The sequence below is a fragment of the Malus sylvestris genome, chromosome 10 (genome assembly GCF_916048215.2).
Source record: "Malus sylvestris chromosome 10, drMalSylv7.2, whole genome shotgun sequence".
In the NCBI taxonomy this organism is placed as follows: domain Eukaryota; kingdom Viridiplantae; phylum Streptophyta; class Magnoliopsida; order Rosales; family Rosaceae; genus Malus; species Malus sylvestris.
The window spans coordinates 35,073,723-35,098,279 of NC_062269.1; the positions used below are offsets into that span (position 1 = coordinate 35,073,723).

Here is a 24,557-nt window from a genome sequence, read left to right on the forward strand (position 1 = left end):
TGTTCTACACCCAGATATTACTGACTTTAGGGGTGAGACTACCTTTACATCCGTGGTTGCAAAAGATGTTATCTTTGATCGGATATGCACCTGGGCAACTCAATCCTGGTTTCTGGGATACTTTGATTGGATTTTATATCATTTGGATGGAGTGTGGGTTGTGTGAGCCTTCCTTCCATCAATGGCGTTACTGTTACAAGATGCGCCCAGCAAAATCATGCACTGGTTATGCCGAGTGTGCATGTCGGAGTGAGAGAGAGCGTATTGTGTATGGTAAGAAAAAGGCATACTACACATGGAAAAACCGTTGGTGCTTTCTGTATAATGATTGGGAGTATGATAAGGGTGTCACGCCTGAGCGACGTGTGCTTACTCACTTCCAGACTGTAGGTTGTAACGTATCAACCGTTCGTACTATTTGCTATTTGTTGTGGTCTTTTCTTGCTTCTAACACTTTGCTTCATGTAGTGACGCGGGGCACTATCCAACTGTTTGGGCAGGAGCTATCTGACATAGAGAAGGTGTTGAGGGTGCCCAAAGAGGATAGACACTTAAGCAAGCTACGACCCTTATTTCGTCGGTACGGTTTCCAACCCTTAGTTTCCGAGAGCCAGGGACGATCGAGTAAGTTGCATCCTTCATGTAAACTTAGCTCAATTCCTTACTTTATTTGGAAAGTTGTATTTCTTATTTTGATTTTCCTTATGCAGTGGAGAAGGTAAGCAAGAAAACAGGGACTAGCACCAATAAAAGGAAAGCACCAGTGTTAGTTCCTTCGGAAGACATCCTACCGCATAAGAAAATTCATAAGTTCCGAGGGGAACCATCCGTTAGACCTAAGTCCCAAGATGGGGTCCTTAAGGGGCCTGCCTTTAGGAAGACTGGAGTCGAGGCCGTTGAAAATACTGCTGCCGTAGTTGTAGGAGAAGGGAGCCGACTGTTGCCTCCTCCTCTTACTATGGAGCACACTGTCCAGGAAAGTGATCCTGGTTCCCGCCATGAGGGGAAAGGCAAGGAAAGAGCTGGCAGTGTCCCGTGGAAGGACTTGAGGGTTGCCACGCGGCCAAAGGATTTTGGGGATATCAACAATTGCTTGGCAGGGCGTCGATTCGCCTTCGATGAGCTCGGAGAGCCCTTAGCTAAGGATGAATCGGATTGCGACCGGATGTTGAAGCTGTCTTCATATGTGAGTGTTACTTTGTCATTTCCTTACTTTTTCCTCTTTATTATCATTATTTAGGTAGTGATGATCGTCTTGCCATGCAGGTCATGGCCGAGTATCACGACAGACTGCAAGAGGTTGAGCGGTACAAGGCAAAACTGAAGGAGAATAAGCAGCTTGTGGACGAGGCCCGAAGGAATAAGGGACTTTTGACTCAGGCTCTCCAACTGAAGGACGAAACCATGGAGAGCTTGAAAAGGCGAAATGGTGAGAACCTAAGGCTTAAGAAATTGTTTGAGGCAACTAAAAAACAGTTGGAGGTGGCTACCTTGGAGGTATCCAAGGTTAGGGGAGAATTGGATGGTGCCTTAGTTGAGATTTCTGAACTGGAGAAGAGCATTCCAACTGAAAGGGAGGCTGCTGTGCAAGAATACTTAAGTTCTTCGACCTTTCATCTTGCTATTAAACCCCACTGTGCTCAAGAAGCTCGCTTTGAAAAAAGGAAATGGATGGCCGTCCTTGATCGTTATGATGATGGGAGCATTCTTCGAAAATACCACGAAGATATAGATGAGCATCATCGAAAGGGCGAGACATTTGTCCTTGCTGTTGATCCTAGCAGCGAAGATGAGTCTGATAATGAAGGTAGTGCTGATGCACAGACTCAGCATGGTGAAGAGGATCTTGGGGATGCAGAGGATGATGGTAGGACGCGGAATGATACTGCCAGGGGTTCGGCTTCAGATGAGAATGAATAGCAGTGTCTTTACTATCTGCATGTATTCTGGATGTAGTAGTCTGATGTGTGTATAACATGTGCCCATGTTATAAGCTTGAGAGTTTTGGATTTTAGGTGTTTATGAGTGTTTGCACTATTATTAATGCATGTTTGGCTATGTATGAATAGATCTATTGTTTGGATATAAGCCCTTGTTTGGTTGTTCCTTTCTTTGTATAGTCTTGTCGACACATACTTAGATTTTGTTTCGTGTTGGATATATCTGCTTTGAGGTTTCAACACTTGAGTGTTCCATTGCTAGGAATGTAAAAGAGTGAGGGCTGAGTTGGCTAAATTACCTCTTTATTGAATTCATTGCCAAATGGCCTTCATTACATAGGATGCCGAACGGCTATAGCTCAACACTTGTACATCGTGAGTCTATTTGTAGTAGTACTTCAAGTGATCAGCGTTCCATGGATGGCCAAGGGTCTTGCCATCGGAGCTTCTAAGTGTGTAAGAGCCAGGGCGACTGATGCCAATGACTTCATACGGTCCATCCCAGTTTGGACTAAGTGTGCCTTCACTCGGGACTCTGTCGCAGAGTAATCTTTTCTTTAAGACCCAGTCTCCTATTTTGAAAGAACGAGGCTTGACCCTAGAGTCATAATAGTTGGAGATGCGCTGCTTGTAGGCGACATTCCTCAAGTGAGCTTGGTTTCTGTGTTCCTCGACTAAATCCAAGTTGAGGGTGAGTTGTTTGTCATTTTCACTTTGAATGTAGTTCTGGACTCGGAATGTTGCTTGCTCGAGCTCAACAAGGACAACCGCCTCTGTGCCAAAGGCAAGTGAGAATGGAGTTTCTCCTGTTGAAGTCCGATATGAAGTGCGATATGACCAAAGAACTTGGGGTACAAATTCTGGCCAACAGCCTTTAGCTTTGTCCAAGCTGGTTTTCAAAGTGCGCTTGATTATTTTGTTGATGGCCTCAACTTGTCCATTAGACTGGGGATGAGCTGGAGAGGCAAAGCATAAGTTGATGTTGAACTTAGAGCAGAACAACCTGAACTTCTTGTTGTCAAACTGTCGCCCATTGTCAGTGACTATCGCATTGGGAATGCCGAATCTACAAAGGATGTTCTTCCACACGAAGTCTTCTATCTTTGCCTCAGTAATGGTTGCCAAGGGTTCTACTTCGGCCCACTTTGTGAAGTAGTCCACTGCAACGACCGCGTAACAGACTTTTCCCTTCCCTGCCGGCATTGGGCCGATCAAATCAAGTCCCCACTGGGCGAAGGGCCAAGGGCTGATCATAGGAGTAAGAGGCTCTGGAGGGGAATGAGGAATAGTCGCATATCGTTGACATTTGTCACATGAGCGGGATACTTTGATGGCATCCTGGTGGAGTGTTGGCCAGTAATATCCTTGGCGAAAAGTCTTGTGTGCTAGGGACCGAGATCCAGCATGATCTCCACAGACTCCCTCATGTATTTCCCGAAGGACGATTTCCGCCTCGGCAGGCGTAAGACACCTTAAGTATGGCAGGCTAAAACCTCGCTTATAGAGTTGATCATTGATGATCAGGTAGCGGGTAGACTTGTATCGAATTTGCTTAGCCTGGACTTTAGCATTTGGGAGGGTGCCATGAGCAAGGAAATTATAGATCGGGGTGATCCAACTATCCCCCTGTTGTAAGTTGCATACTTCTGCGGCCATGGTGCTTGGTGTTGCCAACAGTTCGACATGAATTTTTCTTCCAATCTTGTCTTCCACAGCTGAGGCAAGGCGAGCCAGGGCGTCTGCATGACTGTTTGCCGCTCGAGGAACTTGGGTGATCTGGTAGTGGAAGTGCTTGAGCAAAAGTTGTGTTTGCGCAAGATATGCTGCCATGGAGCTGTCCTTAGCATCAAAGTTGTTGGTAACCTGGTTGACCACTAATTGGGAGTCACTGAAAATATCAATTTGTTTAACCCCGAGGTGTTTGGCCAAACGTAATCCTGCTAGAAGGGCTTCATACTCGGCCTCATTGTTTGATGCCTTGAATTTGAAATGAAGAGCATACTCCATTGCTACTTTGTCGGGCGTAGTCAAGACTAGTCCCGCTCCACAGCCCTGTTGGTTGGATGAGCCATCAACATACAGACTCCATGCTAGGGTTGTTGGTTTTATCTTCTGAGCTTCCGATGGTAATGAAGCTACTGCTTCAGGTGTAGAAGCAATGTCAACAGGATATGTGAAGTCGGCGATGAAATCTGCTACTGCTTGACCTTTTTCGGCTGGTTTTGGTTGGTAGGAGATGTCAAACTCACCCAATGCTATCGCCCATTTGATCATTCGTCCAGACGTGTCAGGACTCTGGAGTATCTGTCGAAGAGGGTGATTGGTAAGCACGATGATGGCGTGTGCTTGGAAATAAGGGCGAAGTTTCCGAGCAGACATGACCAATGCTAGAGCTAATTTCTCAATGTTGGAGTATCGTGTCTCCGCATCTTGTAGGGCCTTGCTAGCGTAGTAGACGGGCCGTTCGACACCACTGTCCATTCGAATAAGAACAGAACTGACTGCTGAAGCCGAAACCGATAGATAGATGATGAGAGTGTCACCAACTTCTGGTTTGGAGAGCAGAGGGGCTTTACTCATGTACTCTTTGAGGTTCCTGAATGCCTTGGCACATTCCTCCGTCCATGTAATGTACTTCTTATTTCCCTTGAGTGCTTTGAAGAAAGGAGCACATCTGTCTGTGGCCTTAGAGATGAATCTGGTTAAGGCTGCCACCTTGCCAGTAAGGCTTTGGATGTCTTTTGAAGTTATTGGCTCTTTCATGTCGAGGATTGCTTTGATCTTTTCAGGGTTAGCTTCAATGCCTCGTTGGCTAATCATGAAGCCTAAGAATTTTCCAGAGCCCACGCCGAAGGCACATTTGTTGGGGTTCAACCTCATTCGATACCTCTTTAGAATGGTGAAAGTTTCAGATAGGTTGGTAATGTGTTGGTCAGCATGTTTGCTTTTGACTAGCATATCATCAACGTAAACTTCCATGTTCTTCCCAATTTGTTCGGCGAACATTGAATTGACCAGTCTCTAATAAGTTGCTCCTGCATTCTTTAGGCCGAAAGGCATGACTTTATAGCAATATAGTCCCCTGTCAGTAGTGAAGGCCGTGTGTTCTTGGTCTGAGGGGTTCATGAGGATTTGGTTGTATCCTGAATAAGCGTCCATAAAGCTCAAGAGCTCACACCCTGCCGTAGAGTCTATAAGCCTGTCAATAAGAGGAAGAGGGAAACTATCTTTCGGACACCCTTTGTTTAGGTCGGTGTAGTCAACACACATCCTCCACAAGACCTTTTGAAGCGAAAGACTTTCTTTGGTCGGATTTTTCCTAACAAGGACCACATTTGCTACCCATGTCGGGTAATTGACTTCGCGGACAAAGCCTATGCCTTTGAGTTTTTCAACTTCTGCTTTCATTGCCTCATATCGTTCAGCGTCATAAGATCTTCGCTTCTGTCTCACCGGCTTGATCTTGGGGTCAATACTCAAACGATGACATATGACATCGGGAGAGATGCCTGGCATGTCCTCGTATGACCAGGCGAAGACTTCAGTGTTCTCTTTCAAAAAAGATATCAATGCTAACCGAAGGGATGGTGACAATGTGGTGCCAATCTTCACCATGCGATCTGGATAATCTCTTGAGATAGGTACCTTCTCCAACTCTTCAGCAGGTTGGGCTTGCTGGGTGAAAGAGTCATCTCGAGGATCATCGGGTTGATTGTTGCTATCAGGAAGATCCAAGTTCGCTTCATCTAGGCTGGTCTTTGTGACTTGGTCATGTACAGACAGGGTTTCCTTGGGTCCGGGCAAGTGTTGTTGCTTAACTGAAGTGTTGTAACATGATCGTGCAGTAAGCTGATCTCCTCTGATGTAACCGTTGCCATGGGGGGTTGGAAATTTCATCAACAGCATATGCGTGGATACCATAGCCTTGAGATCATTGATGCCTGTGCGCCCAAAGATGACATTGTATGCCGTTGGGCAGTCAACCACTAGGAAGTTAGTGGTAATGGTAGCCGTGTAAGGGCCTGTACCAATAGTAAAGGGTAAATGTATGCTCCCTAAGGGTTGCACGATATCACCGGAGAAGCTTATCAGAGGAGAAATCGAGCGATCAAGCAAGTGTTCAGCGACACTGAGTGCCCTGAAAGCTTCGGCAAACATGATATTGACCGAAGCCCCTGTGTCTACGAGGATTCGTCGAACATCAAAGTTGGCTATGTGAGCCTCCACGATCAATGGGTCGTTATGAGGGTAGATGATGCCTCTTTCTTCCTCAGGGTAGAAACATATCGGATCCCAGTTAGGCTTTTGATACTTCCCTCCCCTGATGTCTTCCACGTGAAACACTTGGTGACCAGGCCTCAGAATTCGTTCACTGTTTTTCATGGCCCTATTGGAAGATTCAGATATGGGTGTGCCGCCGCTTATGGAATATATGACATTCACCTGGCGTTGGTTACGGTTATCCCTTTGAGGGTGAAGAAGGAATTGATCAATTTTTCCTTCTCGTGCCAAAGCTTCAATACGATCACGGAGGATGATACATTTCTCGCTATCATGGCCGTTATGCTCATGGTAGCAACAAAACATGCCCGCGTTATTCGGGGGCGTGTAATCTGGGTGCCTCGGCTTTGGCTTTGGTATCAGGTGAGCTATGCTGGGGTAAATGGCCGCGCATGTGGCATTCAAGGGCGTGTATGTCTCATACCTTGGGGTAGGGGGTATCTTGACGCGGGTTTGACCCACTGCATTGACTGCCTGGGGGCGAGCGTTATTGTGGCGATACCCTTGGTTATCGGGATAGTGTCCCTTATTCTTTTTACTGGAAGGAGAGTGGTGAGGATGGAAATCCTTCCTCTTGCCTTGAAATTGATATGTCTGTTGATTCGGTGAAGCATTATGCAAGGCATGGGGAGGTGCCACTGCTGTTTGGAAAGTCGAGGTCTTCTCATTTAGGTGAGTCTGGCTTTCACCTCCCACTTGTTGATAAAGGATGGTTGTAGGGGGTTTCTCCTGATATGTCTTTGCCTCGGCGGAGGCATGGTTATAAGCCTGCGCCATCACCTCAGAGTAAGTCTTCCAAGTATTGGCATTGATCATGTATTTAAAGAAACAATCACGTAGGCCTGCCGTGAAGGCTTTGAGGGCAGTCTTGTCGTCTGCCTCGGCACACCGGGAGTATTCATGGCTGAAGCGGCCAGCATACATACGTAATGACTCGTCTGGCTTCTGGCGGATAGTGTACAGGTCATCTGCAGAGTGCAAGCGATCGGTTTGGAAAATGTGTTGGGAAACAAATAGTTTCCTTAATTCCTCAAATGAGTCTACCGTCTCAGGTGTAAGACGACAATACCAATTTAGAGCTCCGCCAGAGAGGGTGGAGGGGAAGAGAAGACATCGCTCTTTGTCGGTGTGCATCCGGTATGCCATGGTGGACTCAAAGAGGTTAAGGTGCTCAATCGGGTCCTCTTTTCCAGTATAAAGTTGCAAGCCAAGCTTCTGCTTTGTCTTTGCTTGAAGGGGGGTGTTGAGGATCCTCCTTGTAAGAGGGCCAGGCTTGGGTTGGTTCCAGTCAGGTATTTCAGCCTGACGTTCAGCCTTCAACTTGTTTACTTCCTCAAGAAGTTGTAGGACAAGGGGGTCCTGAGCGGAGTTATGTGCCACTGGAGCTTTCTTTCGTAAATCTCCATCTCCTCTTGGAATTAGAAAGGTTTGATCAAGGGCATGTGATTTTTCCCTGGACTCGCTGTACTGGCTTCCAGGGTATGTCTGTCGGAACACCTCTGAGTCCCCTGTACCCTCATGTCTCTCTAGGACTTGTTGCCCCTTCCCCAAATTGGTGGCCGGCTCGGGCCGTGGCAGGGGACCGAGTCTCTCAGAAATCCTTGGGTCATTGATCTTTGAGCTTATATGGATGGAATTCTCTCGACGTTGCTTCAGGAAATCCCGACAATCGCGAAAGACGGCTTTCGATCCTTCTGCCCCTTCAGCAAAGAGGTGTCTCCCTCCGCTTCTCATGGTTCGGGTCGAAGCAACTGGGTTAAGAGAAGCCTCATGTTGATTATCAAATCGAGGGGTAATTTGTTCCCTATCAGGGATATCTATGTCGAATGCATGTGACCCTCCATGTTGGAGGGCACCCAGTTGATGGTTGACTTCCACGGGGGCAACAAGCTCGCGTGTCTGAGCTTGCCTAGCTTCGTGAAGTGTCTCGAAGAGCTTCTCATATTGCTCCTGGAGGACCTCATTCCTCATTGCTATCTTGTTGTTCTGAGCTTCCAACTCATCGACTTTAGCTTGAAGAAGAACTCGTTTTCCTTCCTTCTTTCGTTGTTTCGCACTATGTGCAAGGGGGGTGTCATTCTGTGTGTTGTGGCTTCCTTCGCTTCCCATGCTGGAGAGGGATGCCTGATCAAAAGAAAGTGTACGAATGATAGAAATCAGCTTGACACAGCTGAAGAGAGTAGGAATAAGTGTCGTTTCCCACAGACGGCGCCAAATGTTGATGCACAAAATCAGCGAAGACTTTGGTACAACAGAAAGTGTCGGGTTTTGTGACCTTCGCTTGGTTGCTTCGGTCACTAGTGAGGATAAGTACGTAAATGAATAGAGACAGAGAAGCAAACACAGGATGTACGTGGTTCACCCAGATTGGCTACGTCCACGGAGTAGAGGAGTTCTTATTAGTAGTGAAGGGCTTACACAAGTACAAAGGATCAAGCTCTCAATTTAGTGAGTTCTTGTGAATGATTTAACACAAATGGCATTACGCAATATTGTGGGGGAATGACCCCTATTTATAGAAAAACTTGTAGCTTTGTCACATTGACATGTGTCATGTTATGATTGGTTCTTGATGTCGACACGTGCTGCGCTCTGATTGGCTTCTAATCTTGACACGTGTCGAGTAGTGATTGGCCTCCTGGTCGGAGGGGAACTCTTCTGGGTCCTTGACAGTATAGCGTTGGCCGGTGCTCGGTAGTTTCGGGATTGGTCAAGTATGGTACAAACAAAGTTAAAACTATAGTTAATCTTCATCTTTCATTTTGATTAGACCTTCCTATGTAGTACATTTCAATTGCACCAATCTCCAAATATATGATAGACTGAAAACTGAATTCACATAATAGAAAAAGAAACGAAGAAAGATACTTGAAAAGAGACAAAGAAGAAAACTCGACCACTAGTTGGTAACTTTTTGTCTAAGTTTCTACAAGGATAATAAAATATCGAAGAAATTGACTGATTTTCGGAAATATAGAGAATATGGGGTGAAATGTACACTTCATCCCCCTCTCCTTGCATATCGTTCCATGATTTTTTGGATCTTTTTGTGGAAATATCGAGCATATTCAAGTTATTTTAAACATTTCCTATAAACGAAATTATTAACCATTAACTAATCAATTTTTATTGAATGTCGTGCTTTTAATATCAGATTACCGTTTGGGTACAAACAAAAGGAACTTTAACGAAAAGCTCTCAGTACTGTTTATTTTAACGAAAAACCACATTTTTACACTAAAAGGTCAATCATGGTACTATTCACTTTACCCTTTATTTTGTACTTTTCGTTAAAACTCAAAACTTTTAAGTCTTTTTCATTAGTTTTTCTCAACAAAAAAAAAAAAAAAAAAAGGATGTCCCTAGGTTACTGTCCGCCAGAGAAAAATTTAGAGTAAGGGTTAGTTAGGAATTGTTGTGTTTTTTTCCAAAACTGTTTTTACTGTGTAGTGAGAATAAACAGTTGTGAAAAAAAAATCAAGTAAGTGTTTGGTAAACTATAGTGGTGAAAGTGCTTTCAGTACAAAAAAAAAAAAGAAAAAAAAACAATGTCAAAGTGTTTTGTAAACTTTTATATAAAACTATTGTGACTGTGTAAAATGACAAAAAAAAAAGACATGTTGCTAGATATATTATTAAGTTAATTAGGTTAATTGTTGATCAATTTGTTACAAATACTAGTTTTCTCTTATAACCTCTGTCTTCTTTACCTAGCTCTAGAAAAACCCATAGCAATCCCATGGTCTCATAGCAATTAACAAACCTCTGGGTTAAAATTAAAAGAAAACTAATGAAAATGACTTTAAAACTTTGAGTTTTAACAAAAAAGACAAAACAAAGGGTAAAGTGAATAGTACTAGGATTGACTTTTTAGTATAAAACTGTGATTTTTCGTTAAAATGAATAGTACCGAGAGCTTTTCGTTAAAGTTCCCTAAAATTAAACCCCTAAACCCAAATAATAATAATAAGAATAATCTCTCTCGAAATTACTTTTTCTCTCCGTGGTGAGAGCCTTTCTCTCAAGCTAAGAGTTTCTTCTCACTTCTTGTGTGAGGTGTTCAAACCACATAAATTTTGGTGGCATCGGCCCTAGCTTCAGCTGGGGTCAATTGCCGTTTCCTTTTTGCGCTCTTTCTGTTTTGTTTTCCTTGATTCCATTGTTTTTTCTCCCAAATTTCTACTCCGATCTATTATATTTCTCTATTATATTTCTCTATCCCCGTGCGCATTAATCTTCCAGGCTCTTCCATGCTCCAATCTTTAGCCATGCATCATACTGCGATCGTGCGTAAAGTTCCAGTGTATCCACTGGCTCGAGTGTTGCCAACACCACCACCTTCTCGTTGTTGTCTGCCAAGTCCGGCATTGATAGTTGGCTTCTTTCGTTTGTTGAGGCAGTGATTGACGATGATGAAGGAATCGAATGGACTGAATAGTTCTGGAATGGGGGAGAAGGCTGTGGAAATCTGGGGAAGCTTCTGGCTTCGGAGGCTTGCTGTAAAGTTTAGGCCTAAATGTTTTTTTGGGCTCAGTTTGTGTTCTCTAGTGTGTTTGGGCCTAATTTTGCTTGTTGATATGTTGTCTTTGGACCTTCATTGTATTATTTGTTAGCTGTTGGTGGTTTAATAAATTATCCTTTTACCAAAATAAAAAATAAAAAATAAAAAACCTCACAAGTTTACATAGTGTTAAAGAAGAAAAAAAAATTATGATTACATTCCTAATTACAATTAAACCCTAAAGCATTGGGGGTCCCAGTAGTGTGATTTTTCACCCAATTTCCCAAGTCCAAGCAAACAAAAGGAGAAAGTATGCTCGTCGGATTTTCTTTGTGAAGATCCCAAGAATTCTTCAATCACATCCATTTATCATACATTATACGATCAATTTTTATCAGGTACTGTTTATATTCAATTTTAAATAAAAAAAATTATTATAATTTTTTACTGCACGATGTACGATGACTGAATATGATTAGAGGATCCTCCTAGAACAAAAAGAAATAGAGTGAGCAAAATTTTCAAGAGAAATGCTAATGAGACTCTCTTAACAGTGGAACTGTTTATGAACTATATGTCTCTTCATGTTTTTTGTATTATGTTTTATAATATTTGTAAAAAAATTAGCATTAAACTGGAAAGTAAATAATCCATAAAAACATGAGCATTTCTCAATTTTTCAATAAATACAAAGAAGATGATGTGCCAAAAGCTCAAAGTGTGCCAAAGGACATGACCCTATCACTGCCACTAAAAACTTTATTCCTTGGATTGTGTTAGACGTGACAAAGTGAGGACTGACTGACTGAACTCCTTTCTGTACAATTTTGGTATTTTCTGTTTTGGTCATATATACCTTCTTAGAATTTCACCTTTTCTGCTTCCCTGCAATATGAATAATATTCTCTTACATAAATCCTAAAGTTAGATTAACTAATATTCATTGGATCCATATTTTCTTACATAAATCCTAAAAGAATGACTTAGAAAATACGATTCTAAAATGAAAAGAATAACCAAGAAGGTAAAACAAGAAGATTCTAAGTAAAAATTACTTACATTCCATCAAGATTCAAGGAAAAAAAAATCAATCGCCTGAAAACTATACATAAAACTAAATTTTGAAATTTACATCAATAATATAATTTGGTGCTACTTCAACATTCTCTGCTACTAATTTTCTCTACAAAAGGAAAAAGAAAATCTGACAAACTATACCAACAAATTGGCGCCGGAGGGAAGAAATAATTTCGATTACGCGGCGGAGCATCGAGTATATCCATTGGCCGAAAAACTGATCGTCAGACTCGACAGGAGATGTCATTGGAGCCATAGCAAAATTTTCAAGAAAAATGTTAATAAAACTCTTTTAAAAGTGAAACTGTTTATAGAATATGCGTCTCTTCATCTTTTTGCATTATATTTTATATTATTTGTACGAAAATTAATATTAAACTGAAAAAGTAAAAAGTCTAAGAAAACTTAGCATTTCTCAATCTTCCAATAAATACAAAGAAGATGATGTGCCAAAAGCTCAAACTGTACCAAATGACATGACCCTACCACTGCCACTAAATAACTTTGTGTTAGACTAACAAAGTGAGGACAGACTGACTGACTTCCTTTTTCTGTACAATTTTGGTATTTCATTTAGGGGAATTTCACCTTTTCTGCTTCATGCAATATTGCAAGATGATTCAAATCATCTATTTTTTAAATTATTTTTTAAAAATCATATCTGCAAAATTAACTAGATTATAAAATCATTTAGTCATCTAACAATTAACTAATATTCACTGGAACCATATTACATAAATCGTAAAAGTTCGACAACTTTATCAAACGGTTTAACAATTTCCAATTTAGTTGATTTTTTATTGTAGAGTTCATCTCTAAATAATGATCTAAAAATTAGACGATTCTAAAATGAAAAGAATAACCAAGAAGGTAAAACAAGAAGATTCTAAGTAAAAATTACTTACATTCCATCAAGATTCAAGGAAAAAAAAAAAATCAATCGCCTGAAAACTACACAAAAAACTAAATTTTGAAATTTACATCAATAATATAATTTGGTGCTACTTCAACATTCTCTGCTACTGATTTTCTCTACAAAAGGAAAAAGAAAATCCGAGAAACTATACCAACAAATTTGCGCCGGAGGGAAGAAATAATTTCGATTACGCGGCGGAGCATCGAGTATATCCATTGGCCGAAAAACTGATCGTCAGACTCGACAGGAGATGTCGTTGGAGCCATAGCTAATCGCTTGAAGACTTGAGCCAGACATATTTGTCATCCATCTTTGAGGGCCCTTGGATTCCCCTAATATGTTGTATGCATAAGAAGGCCACCTTACATCCACACCACACGAGCTTGTCACGCCCGTCCTAATGAGCTTCTGCGTTCGATCCAGAACTATAAGATTCGAAAATGTCGAGAAACTGTTTCCCACAAACACATCAGCCCTTAAACACACTTCGTAGTCGATTGCAGACTGAATGAGATAAGAGAACTTCTTGTAATTTCCTTCGACGCCCAATTTCTTCTTCTCGAAAGGAATCAGGCCTTCTTTCCAGCCGTTTAGAATAGACGGATCATGAAGAAGGCTATCAGCTATAGCTAAATAAACAACGACAGGCGCTTTGAGGCCAACAATGTTGCCTACTCTTTCCATGATCTCCTCCTTGCTACTACAAATTTGGGTTATGTTTGATCTTTGCTCTAGCTTCTTACAATGAATCATCCAATCTATCTCTATCCTCATATGTACAGCCACATAAGGCACCGGCTGCACGAGAGAATTCTCTGCCGGGCTAATGCCAATTTGCGCAGACTCTTTCCGACTACTTACTTGTGCTGCTCCTATCTCTCTAATCCGTGACACGACTTTATCCGCTTCATTCATTATCTCATCAACCAAAACCATGCACTCAAAGATTTTCGCATAGTCCTTCACAGGCCAATGATCGTGCCACAGAAACGGATTCTTTCCTACGATTCGAATCACCTCGTACTCATTGTATGGATCCTCATTATGCTGTTTCAACTGATCCATGTCCCTCTCGGGAGTCCACCTCCTTCCGCTTCCTTTCTGAAGCTCAAATGCTCCTGTTCGGTTTCTAACATCTGAAAGTTCACCCAATTGAACGAATCCATTACAGAGAGAATTAAACTTCTTGAACTCGAACACCTTATCGAAGGAAATCGGCTCCAAGAGCTCTACTTCCTTGTAAAACAGGGAAGCACTCAAGCTAGGCATCAAAAGCGTCCGGTTCAAAAGCCTTGCGGTCAGACAAGCTCTTGCAAACGCTATTTTCTGATTGTTTAGTCCCCAAACGATTTGAGGAACCTCCAGAAACTTATCTTTTCGGACTCCAGATTTCTGACCGAATGACAACGAGAGATTACCGATGAATACCAAGTTGTCCTGTTCAGTTCCATCAAAGATGGAGAATGTAGGAAGCAGAACAGCTCTGATTACCAGAGCAGTCACAGCTAAAACAACACATTTGCATCCGAACGAATTCAAATGGCAACCGAGAATTTTGAAATTCTTACAGTAAGAAGGCACGTCCATTTAAGATCAGCATAAACCCTATTCAATCCAGAAATCCCAGAATTTCAAATCATCCCAAGAACATAAAAATTCATCTGGCACCAAAAAATCAGCATGAACCCTTTTCAATTCAGAGACAATTTGCACAAAACCAGAAGAACAATCATTCCAGCGTATGAAATTCGAGACTTTTTATGCAGAGTTGCTGCAACAGTTGAATTCAAATACGTGCAGGACACATGAAAATCTACATAAACCAAACAAATATATACAAATTATATGACCAGAATCAAATTCTATAAGGATTGTATGTGAATTGTGAGAAGAAAACTTACCAATTATTGACAAAATTAATCCGGAATTTGTTGAAAGAAGCAATCCTCCAATCGAACCCAAATTCCAAATTCAAAAGTAGAAGGCTCCGAGAAAGGCAAGGATGTGATATGGTTGTCCCACTGCAATAAAAATTCAATCACAAAACTGTTAAAGGTGTGTCCTTTATACCCCATAATTCACAGAATAAAACAACATATAATCCAAAATTCCAAAGCCTGCAGATGTTGCTATAATAAAACAAACAAAAAAGACGGACACGGACATACAGAGAGAGAGAGAGAAAAAAACTGCATAAAACTCACATATTTGGAGTTTGAAAGCCTAAAACTCAAAACCCAACAACAAAGAATTCCAAAAACACAATTGGGTTATGATTTCATATGAATCCAATCTCAATTTTCTGATGACAACCCAGAAAGCAGAAGACACCACATAAGAAGAAGATGAACATGTGTCAAGGAAATACAGAAAAAAAAAAAAAAAAAAAAAAAAAGCCTGAATTCCTGCAATCCGAAAAATGCATGCCAGCCCATCACTCTCATGACAACATCATATTTTTAATTAAATAAAACAATGAGTTAGTAAAGGTGGAAAAACAACAACAACAAAAATAAAAAATAAAAAGTAAAATTGAAAGAGGAGAGATGCTTCAAGAAGGGAAATAAAATAATGGAGATGAAAGTAGGGCAAGAATCTAGTGTGTGACAGAACGATGTTGTTGGGAAATGGCAAAGAAAAAGGGACAGGATTGTCTGCCCTTTTAGTTGTGGTGCCCTTCCATACTCTCCTACTTTGTGCGGTCACGGTTAAGTCACGTCAATATTTTATATTTTTATTGTTTTGTATTTTATTATCTCATTAAAAAATTAATATAAAATATTAACATGGCTTAACTGTGACCACACAAAATAAAAAAGCATGGAATGGCGGGCAAACAATCCTTGTCCAAGAAAAAGACCGAATGGGAAGGGACAAGGACCTCTCAGAGATGAGCAATGTAGACAAACTGTCTAATCAGGCAAGACCAAAAAGGACGGACATATGAAAATCTTATTCCTCTGAGCCTCTGCAACATATCTTGGTAAATAGAAAACGAGTAATGCATAGATTATATTTTTAAGAGAGTTAGATTGTATACCCTCCTGTTATGATGTTTTTTTTTTTTTTTTTTAATTTATGTTATGACACATCAATATTTTATATTTTTATTATTTTTTATTTTATTATTTCTATAAAAAAATTAATATAAAATGTTGACATGACTTAACCGTAACCGCACAAATAGAAGGGGATGGAAAGGGCATCATAGCATGAGGGCACACAATCTGCCTCCATTTTTAAGATTACATTTTGTATGTCAAATGATAAGCTAGAAATAAAAAATAAGGAAAACTAATGAAAAAAAATTTGAAAACTTTGAGTTTTAATGATAAAGACAAAATAAAAGATAAAGTGAGTAGTAACAGGATTAACTTTTTAGTGTAAAAATGTGATTTTTCGTTAAAATGAACAGTACTAGAAGTTTTCGTTAAAATTTCTTAAAAAATAATCACGTTAATTAATAATTCTATTATTTAGTTTACAAAATTTAGTTTTTTAACATATTATCCACAAGAAAATTCTCATAAATGGTGTAGTGGTTAAAAACATTGTTTTTTTTCCCATACATTGTTTTGTTTTGTGACATATATTGCACATCCAAACCGCGATTATAGTTCTATATACTAAGAAGAAAAGTGATTATGTAACATTCAGCAATTACGAATAATTATATTTCAAGTTTGAGTTTTTTAACGTACATAGTATAAAGATTATTTGATGTCCATATGATTTGTATGTAATTACACGTATTGAAAACTTATTTTACGATTTTTCTTCTACAAATATGAATGGTGAGATTGTCCTCCAATCTAATAAAATTTGGGAGAACTAACAAAAAGTCCCTCACCAAATGTTTTTTTCTATTGAAAAACACTTACACAGCTTTTCTTGTTATTAAGGATACTTTATGTATTGTAAGGAAAAAAAAAACTAAACGAAAGTCACACTTCACGAGGATTTTAAATTAACAAAAAAATGTCCTTTATAATTAAAAAAGTGCCCTTAACAATAAAAAAAGAGGTCCTTAATGATAAAGAAAGTTGTTTAAGTGTACTTTGTATTAATTTTCTAAGAAAATTCGGGAAGTATAAAACAAATTAGAAAAACCATTGGGGAAAACAAGAAAAGAATTATAAACTCCACCATTTTATACATGTAATTAGTGTTTACTAAGGTAAGAAGCCAAGGAAAGCATGGGCAGCCAGGGGAGGGAGACCTTTTGTGAGTTGGGACCTGGGAAAGGTATGTCTGTTGTAATGTTTACGATGGGACTTTTGAGTTATACCATGTGGATGCATTTGTCTTTCAACGTTTTCGTATTGTTGAATGTTGACCCACACAATTAAACAAGTTCAAAGAAATTGGTGGAGGGTTTTTCAAGGGATAAGGATTGTCTGTCCTTTCATTTCTGGTGTCCTCCTGTGTCATTCTGATGGTATGATCACGGTTAAGTCACATCAACATTTTATATTACTATTTATTTTTGTTTTATTATCTTTATAAAAAAATAATATAAAATGTTGACGTAACTTAACCGTGACCACACAAAACAGGAAAGCATGGAGATCACCATAAGTGGGAGGGCAAGACAATCCTTGTTCTTTTCCAAATCTCTAGCAAAGGTCGTTGGTGATCAGTCATCTTGAAACATGTGACATCGATTGTATCTCTAACAAAAATGAATTTAGATATCAGAACTCTACTCAAACTAATATTGTGGTCTTTTCATGAGAAAATCTTACACTTGACAGATTGTGCAGATGGTAGAACAAGTTAGGAACAATATTGATGTTATTAGAAATGAGTATTTGGCCAATTTCTTTGATAATTTGACATGGTATCAGAGTCAGAGAGCATACATGTACTGCCACGTAATTGATGAATCTCCATGGCCCTGCGCAATGATGGTGGGTCCTTTGGCCCATGTGTAAGGTGAGTCTCCTTGGCTCCACCAATACTAAGGCATTTTGTGATAAAACCTCAAACCTGATGGATTGTGCATGTAGTGATTAATAAATTTAGAACAATATTGATGTTGTTGGAAGTAGACTTTTAACCGTCTCTAATAATTTGACAAATCATACCCCTTATTTATTTTGTTTAGCTGTCATCTATTTGTGAAATTGCTAGTGGGGCTCAGGAGTAACATGGATGGAGATTGTGATTAACTAAAATAAACACAACCAATTAGCAAAGGTTAATCATGAGACTAAAAAAAGCCTAACCTGTCGGGAAAAGAATTGCGGCAAGAGCTTACAACTTAGCTGGTTAAAATTATGGGAAAAAACGTATATATTGACTTCTCTCATTAGAGATTTCAAGTTCGAATCTCCCTCTCTTAATATCGTTTGTATGTAAGGACGGATGCAACTAAGGCGAGGACAACTACCACCACTGAAGTTTAATTTGTATAGAGGAAACAAACCACAATGAACCGAACTTGTACTTATGGCATTCAAGTACTTTAATTGATTAGTTAAATTTTTTAAATAATATGTATAATAAGTTATCATTGTGAAAAGATATCTACAAGTTGGCTCAATAAAATTTGAGAAGAAACAGAAAAACAATAAAAAATAGAAAAAATTGTACTATAATGAATTTCTTTACATCAAATGCAATTAGCCACCAACTAAAAAAAAACTAGCTCCGTCCCTGTTTGTATGAACAAACGTGCTAAGTAATTTTATTAATAAAGTTCATTTGAATCAACTCTGCCATATTATCCTTTCTAATCGATATATATGTTAGGAATGAAAATGAAAGTCAATATATATATTATGTGCATGAAAATTCACGTTTGTATAAACACCATTAAATAATTTTCACGAGGCATATTAAAAAATAATAAAATAAAAATATTCTAGCAAGGCATATGGGATGGTCGATCAAGTCATATTTCAAAATTATAGAAAACATAAGCGATTAGTTCAAGTGACTACCTATACTACTATGGCCATTCATTTTTAACCTAATGGACATGTTTCGGGTTCAAATTATCTCTTTCTTTTTAATATAAAATCATCTCTCATCCTTTATATTTAATTTAGAGTTGTAACATCGACACTAATAGAAAACTAAAATACTATAACACATCACAAGACTAACATGTATTTAATTTATGCTTTATGTTTTAGGTAGCTAACTTAACTACTGCTGCCTTCAAAACCTCCTATTCTATTAACCAATAATAAATGACCAACAACATGTATTTAATTTATGCTTTATGTTTTCCCTTCATGCATTCACCTGTCGCCCACCCCACGCCCTTTCTATAATTTGGCTCACATGCATGCATACAAATGCAACCTGATGCATGCTGATGCAGTAGTGCTTATTATTCCACTACTAAAATACGTGGATAATATTTTTGTATTTTTTAAACAAACAAAATTATTTATGTTAAGGAGGTGGGGGGAGGAGACCGAACCATAAGCTCTAAGGGGAAGAAGGGTGAGATTAATAAATGTTCCATCTAGGAATATGTGTTGTGAAGATGTTTTCAAACTAGTGGCAAAATGTTTTATCATGGGCACATTCCTGATGGTCTTGGCAGCACATTGATTACCTTGGTGCCTAAAGTGTAGAACCCCTTCTCTATGGCCCAATTCAAACCAATTTCTCTGGGTAACTAACACCATCTACAAATGTATCACAAAAACATTAAAGGGTAGGAGAGTAGGCTAAGACTTACAGTCTCAAGTCTTATAATGGTTTTGCCATAACAATGTGGTTCAACTTCACTTTTGGCGAAAATCGAACCTAAGACCTCTCACTTACAAGTGAAGAAAAATACCACCAAACCATAATACTAAGTGACAATAGGTCAATGTATTTTACATGAGTTTTCAACTTTTCATGATTGAACTTTTTGTAATCCTGTGTCAGCAAGAGACACGAAGCAATAAAAGTTTCAACTGTAATGAAACAAGTGCCAAAAATATTTGCTTGGAGAAGTCTCACAAGAAGAGGTTCCTCTCTTTCAACTACAAGCAGCCTAGCCCAAGTTCCAGGCAACGGATTAACCCTAGCCCATTCACAAAAGGGTGTTAGAAGATGATCTAGGTCATCAAGCCCATACTGCCCAAATATTGATATAGATGATCTGTTCCAAATTTGGATTATGACCTTGGAATCCAACACGACGAAAGACATGACCAGAGCTCTTGAAATTGAACCGATCCTCTCCGGATCTTTGTCTGAAACCCAAGGACTTAGAGATTCACACCGTTGAAAAAACAGAGAGATCCAGACTCTTGATTTGTGTGAGGTGGCTTAGTAGGATGGACTAATAAAGACCGCATGATTTAAAATGAGTAGTCCGGATCTAAAAGTCCATCGGCTTTGGACGCATAGATCCAACGAACTTACCTGCGTAAGCATGATGAGCTGAGAAGATGTGTGTTTTAGCAATGTTTTTGTTGTAGTTATTGTTTCTATCCAATTGTACATGTTGTTATTTGTACCTAAATATATGGTGCACATAAGGTTTGCTTACCTGCCCACTCGGTGGAACGACTGGACCTTAATATTTGTACAGATGCCCTAACTGATCCCCACTTTGCAAGTCAAGCATATATATAGCACCTTAAACTCGAACAAGTTGTGCCATGCAATTGTAATTTTAATTACTAATTGAAAACTGAGGAAGAAGATGGCTAAAACCTCAATGTCAATCTGCCTTTCTGTGCTCTTGGTTTTGTTCATTGTCTTTGCAGTTGCAGGTAAGAAAGGACAAGTTTTTAAATGTATTGGAAACACTAATTGCCATGGGGTGTGTAATTCTACCTGTTATAACACAGGTGGAAGATATATTTGATATGTCTCACTTTTAAAGTGTATTAATAAATAGCAAATACACGTGTTATAATATGAGTGAAACAGTAATATTGTGTGGACACCGAAAAATCTCTAGTAATTATAAAAAGGTCATCGATTGACTTCTTTTCTTTTTTATTTTGATCTTTTACTTATGACTGTATATGTTTCTTGCACAATGCAGATAGCGAGCTTATAGGATGCCGTGATTGGTCGTATAGTAGCACATGGCAGGGTTCATGCTTGTGGAGTCCAAATTGCAACAAGGCATGCACAGAACGGGAAGGTGCGACTGCTGGAGCCTGCTTACTTTTCAAATGCGTTTGCTATGATGGTAAAGGTTGTCCGCAAGGCCGCCTCCCTGAACACTAACTACATGCACTAGGAATACTCCAAAACTGCATTCATTTTCAATGTATATGTACGTAAACATGGATCCATATGTGTTTGTGAATGATTCAGTCTCTGTACTATGTATATTATTCGCCAAAGTTTCTTACAAATAACACATACTCATATGATAAATTAAATGATGCAAAAGTTCCAGAGTTTTTACATACCATGTTGTTTATTTGTAGATGTTGTGTAAGTAGCGGGGTGGGGCATGGAACCATGGAGCATTAGCTAATTATAACTTAATTCAAAAACTATGAATCCGACAATTAAAATTAATTAGAAAAAAAAAGTACAAACTTTAATGTGCTTTTTGTTGGGATTATCTCACATTTGTGTTGTGCTGAACACGCATAGACTTAATGGTTTTTTCTTCTCTATGTGGTGCAAAATATGAGAGATTTTTTAGTGTGCTAGGATCACGGCTCGATACGACAAGTATAATACAATTGGTTGAAAACTTAAGAAGAAAAAATTTTCAACCAATTATATTATAACATTTGGTGCACTATACTATTTTCCCAGCACACTGAAAAATTTCTCCAAAAATTGAGTGTCGAGCGACGGGGAGGGAAACAGATATAATTGGAAGGTTAATTGACATTATAACTGCACTCTAAGCTAAAAAGAGCAAACTAATTAATCTCACTTTACCCACCCACTTTAACCCACAACACACTAAACCCTAGAACATCTTCTCTCCTTATCTCACACATATTTAGATACCTACACCAGTTTTGGCTTACATGTTTTTTGCAAAGAAGAGACAAAACATCGATCCTTCAAACAAATATATCTCAATCGGTACATCCGTACTATAAACAGATATTGATTATTAGGGGTGATCTATTATGGGCCCGGGCATCAAGGAAACCTAGACGAGGGATGACAATTTCAGGACTTCCACAAAACGAGGACGTTAAAAAAGCAATGTAAAACATTATGTGAAGGAGTCAAAATATCATATATTACAATATATATATATATACACACACACACACATTGTTGTAAGACCTATTAATTGACGAATTATAGAGAGATTGAGAGAGGTGTGGCAAGTATAGAAAGAATTGGGAGAATTTAGAGGTATGATTTCTTACTCATTGTGTCTTTATTTATATCAGTAGGAAGGTAACTTCCTTACCTAGTAGGTTTTACAACTTAAATAGGGTGTTGTCTAAAACATATGGTAGAATCGAATAAGGACTTACTAGGATTTACATAATCATATTTCTAGCTAAATTAGGATTGCAACACTCCCCCTTAAGTGTATAAATATTACTAATTAACTAGTGCATCAGGTCTTCAACGACGAAGTAAGTTCAAATGATGAAGTTGTCGACACAAATAGCGAATGCACGTCTCAAACCAATGGAAGAATGAATAAAAGTGTAAAACTCACAAAACCTCGCTATGGTAAAACCCATAATGTGAGAAAAACCCATAGATTAAGGAGAAACGTGAGAAGTTTGTATTAATTCAAAACTATACGTCTTTAAGATGAAAGCAAAATGCTCAGAAGGGTATGACCATCCCAGGGTAGGTGCCTCATTAAAATATAGTTAGGAAAAATAGTGCATTAAGATCAAGTGAGTATACTTCTGGATATTCCCCTGAGTTTGATAAAACTTCCAAATGAGAGCTACAAGCATCGCAAACTAATAGTTACGCGTACCAATTCCTTGGACAAGCTTCTGGGGAAAGTAGACTTCGGCAATGATGTCGTGAAGAAGTCAGCAAGATTGTCTGGAATTAGATTGCTTGACTTCAATCTCATGTCGCTTTACTGATGTGATGTGGACGCAATATGTCTTGGCGTTGACTTCGTTATGTATCATGTTTTGGTCTAGTCGATATTATCTACACTAAGAAGGAGGGGGTGGGCTAAGCCCCACAATGGGCTAGCAATAATGTGATTTAATTCGCCTTTGACAAAAATCAAACCTAAAACTTCTCACTTACAAGGAAAGAGGACTATCACTGGACCGTGGTACTAAATGACTTGTCCTTTAATATATTTAACTTAGGGTAATAACATCGACTGCAATAAAAAAACTAAAATCCTGTAACACCTCACAAGATTAACATGTATTTGATTTATGCTTTATGTTTTAGGTAGCTATCTCAACTGCTGCCTTCAAAACCTCCCATTCTATTAACCTATAATAAATGACCAACAAGATCCTGGTTCTTCCCTCCCTTCTACTTTTTCGCCATTTATTTGTTTTTCCCTTTATGCATTCACCTATCGTCCACCCCACCCCCTTTATATAATTTGGCTCACATGCATGCATGCAAATTCAATCTAATGCAAGCGGGATATATATCATATATGGGGAGGGAGGGAGGGAGAGAGAGAGAGAGAGAGGTCCAGCTGGGCATGGGCATCATCTCCACCCCCGCGGCTTTGAAGTTGCAATTATCTGCCGGCCTGATGCATGCTGATGCAGTAGTGCTTATTATTCCACTACTAAAATACGTCGATAATTTAACACCAATGAAACCACCTATCCCAACCATCACGCCTTAACCCACGTTACTTGTAAAAGTCTAAACAAATATATTAAGAGATAAGAGAGATCTAAAAATTCCAAATATGTGGCCCCGAGTCTTGAAACTAAAAAACAAAAAGGAGCAGCGGAGTAAATGATAAACTTCTAGAAAAAATACATTGGCTATAGCACGTCAACGTATTTTATACGAGTTTTCAACTTTTCATGATTCAACTTCTTGTAATCTTGTGAAAATGAGGCACAAAGCCGAATAAGTTTCAACTGTAATGAAACAAGTGCCAAATTTTTTTGCATGCAAAAGTCTCGCAAGAAGAGTTTCCTCTCTCACAACCACAAGCAGCCCAGCCCAAGTTCCCGGCAACGGTTTAACCCTAGCCCATTCAAGCCTACACTGCCCAAAAATTGATATACATGATCTGTTACAAAGTGCCATGGAAATCATGAGCTTGAACTATGTCCTTAGAACCCAACACGACCAAAGACATGGCCAGAGCTCTTGAAATTGAACCGATTCTCTCCTAATCTTTGTGTCCTGAGATCCGAGTCGTTAAAAAAAAAGAGATTCAGACCCTTGATATGTGTTAGTTGGGCCAATGTAATGGACTAATGAAGAAAGCAGGATTTAAAATGAATAGTTCGGATCTAAATGTCCTTCGGCTCTGGACACATAGACTCAACGAACTTACCTGCATAAGCATGATGAGAGGAGAAGATTTGTGTTTTAGCAATGTTTCTGTTGTAGTTGTTGTTTCTATCCAATTGTACATGTTGTTATTTGTACCTAAATATGGTGCACATAAGGTTTGCTTGCCTGCCGCACTGTGGAACGAGTGGACCTCAATATTTCTACAGATGCCCTAACTGATCCCCACTTTGCAAGTCAAGCATATATATTCGCATCTAAAACTCGAACAAGTAGTGCCATGCAATTACTAATTGAAAAGCTGAGGAAGAAGATGGCTAAAACCTCAAAAAAATTCTGTTTTTCTGTGCTCTTTGTTTTGTTCATCGTCTTTGCAGTTGCAGGTAAGAATAGACAAGTTTTTACGTGTATCGGAAACATCACTTGCCATATGGTGTGTAATTCCTACTATTATAGTACGCATGGAAGACAT

General features: G+C 39.2%; 3 protein-coding genes across 6 annotated transcripts; 2 read left to right on the top strand and 1 right to left on the bottom strand.

The window, feature by feature from the left end:
- Positions 1-524: 524 nt before the first annotated feature.
- Positions 525-2,251, top strand: LOC126585265 (uncharacterized). Its single transcript, XM_050249669.1, has 3 exons — positions 525-624; positions 711-1,186; positions 1,267-2,251. Coding segments are annotated over exons 1-3 (1,131 nt in total). The 5' UTR covers positions 525-623; the 3' UTR covers positions 1,921-2,251.
- Positions 2,252-12,751: 10,500 nt separating this feature from the next.
- LOC126588070 (O-fucosyltransferase 23-like) lies at positions 12,752-15,667 on the bottom strand. Of its 4 annotated transcripts, none has more exons than XM_050253209.1 (3): positions 15,597-15,667; positions 14,617-14,736; positions 12,752-14,528 (listed from the first exon to the last, which is right to left on the bottom strand). In XM_050253209.1, exon 3 carries the CDS (start codon positions 14,300-14,302, stop codon positions 12,950-12,952), a length of 1,353 nt encoding a protein of 450 aa, XP_050109166.1. In that variant the 5' UTR covers positions 14,303-14,528; positions 14,617-14,736; positions 15,597-15,667; the 3' UTR covers positions 12,752-12,949. The 4 variants fall into 4 exon arrangements, with proteins under 4 accessions (XP_050109166.1, XP_050109167.1, XP_050109164.1 ...); XM_050253210.1 differs by lacking the exon at positions 15,597-15,667 and adding an exon at positions 14,920-15,335 and having other exon boundaries at positions 12,752-14,486; XM_050253207.1 differs by lacking the exon at positions 15,597-15,667 and adding an exon at positions 14,920-15,335.
- A 4,662-nt stretch (positions 15,668-20,329) lies between these two features.
- On the top strand, positions 20,330-21,093 carry LOC126585378 (antimicrobial peptide D1-like). The gene is made up of 2 exons (XM_050249787.1): positions 20,330-20,442; positions 20,721-21,093. The coding sequence occupies exons 1-2, from the start codon at positions 20,373-20,375 to the stop codon at positions 20,906-20,908; spliced, it is 258 nt and encodes an 85-aa protein (XP_050105744.1). The 5' UTR covers positions 20,330-20,372; the 3' UTR covers positions 20,909-21,093.
- Positions 21,094-24,557: the final 3,464 nt, after the last annotated feature.

Coding starts and splice junctions, on each gene's coding strand:
- LOC126585265 (XM_050249669.1), top strand. Junction 1,187..1,266: donor TGTTGAAGCTGTCTTCATAT/GTGAGTGTTACT, acceptor CTTGCCATGCAG/GTCATGGCCGAGTATCACGA.
- LOC126585378 (XM_050249787.1), top strand. CDS start 20,373: ATGGCTAAAACCTCAATGTCAATCTGCCTTTCTGTGCTCTTGGTTTTG. Junction 20,443..20,720: donor CATTGTCTTTGCAGTTGCAG/GTAAGAAAGGAC, acceptor TGCACAATGCAG/ATAGCGAGCTTATAGGATGC.
- LOC126588070 (XM_050253209.1), bottom strand. CDS start 14,302: ATGGACGTGCCTTCTTACTGTAAGAATTTCAAAATTCTCGGTTGCCAT.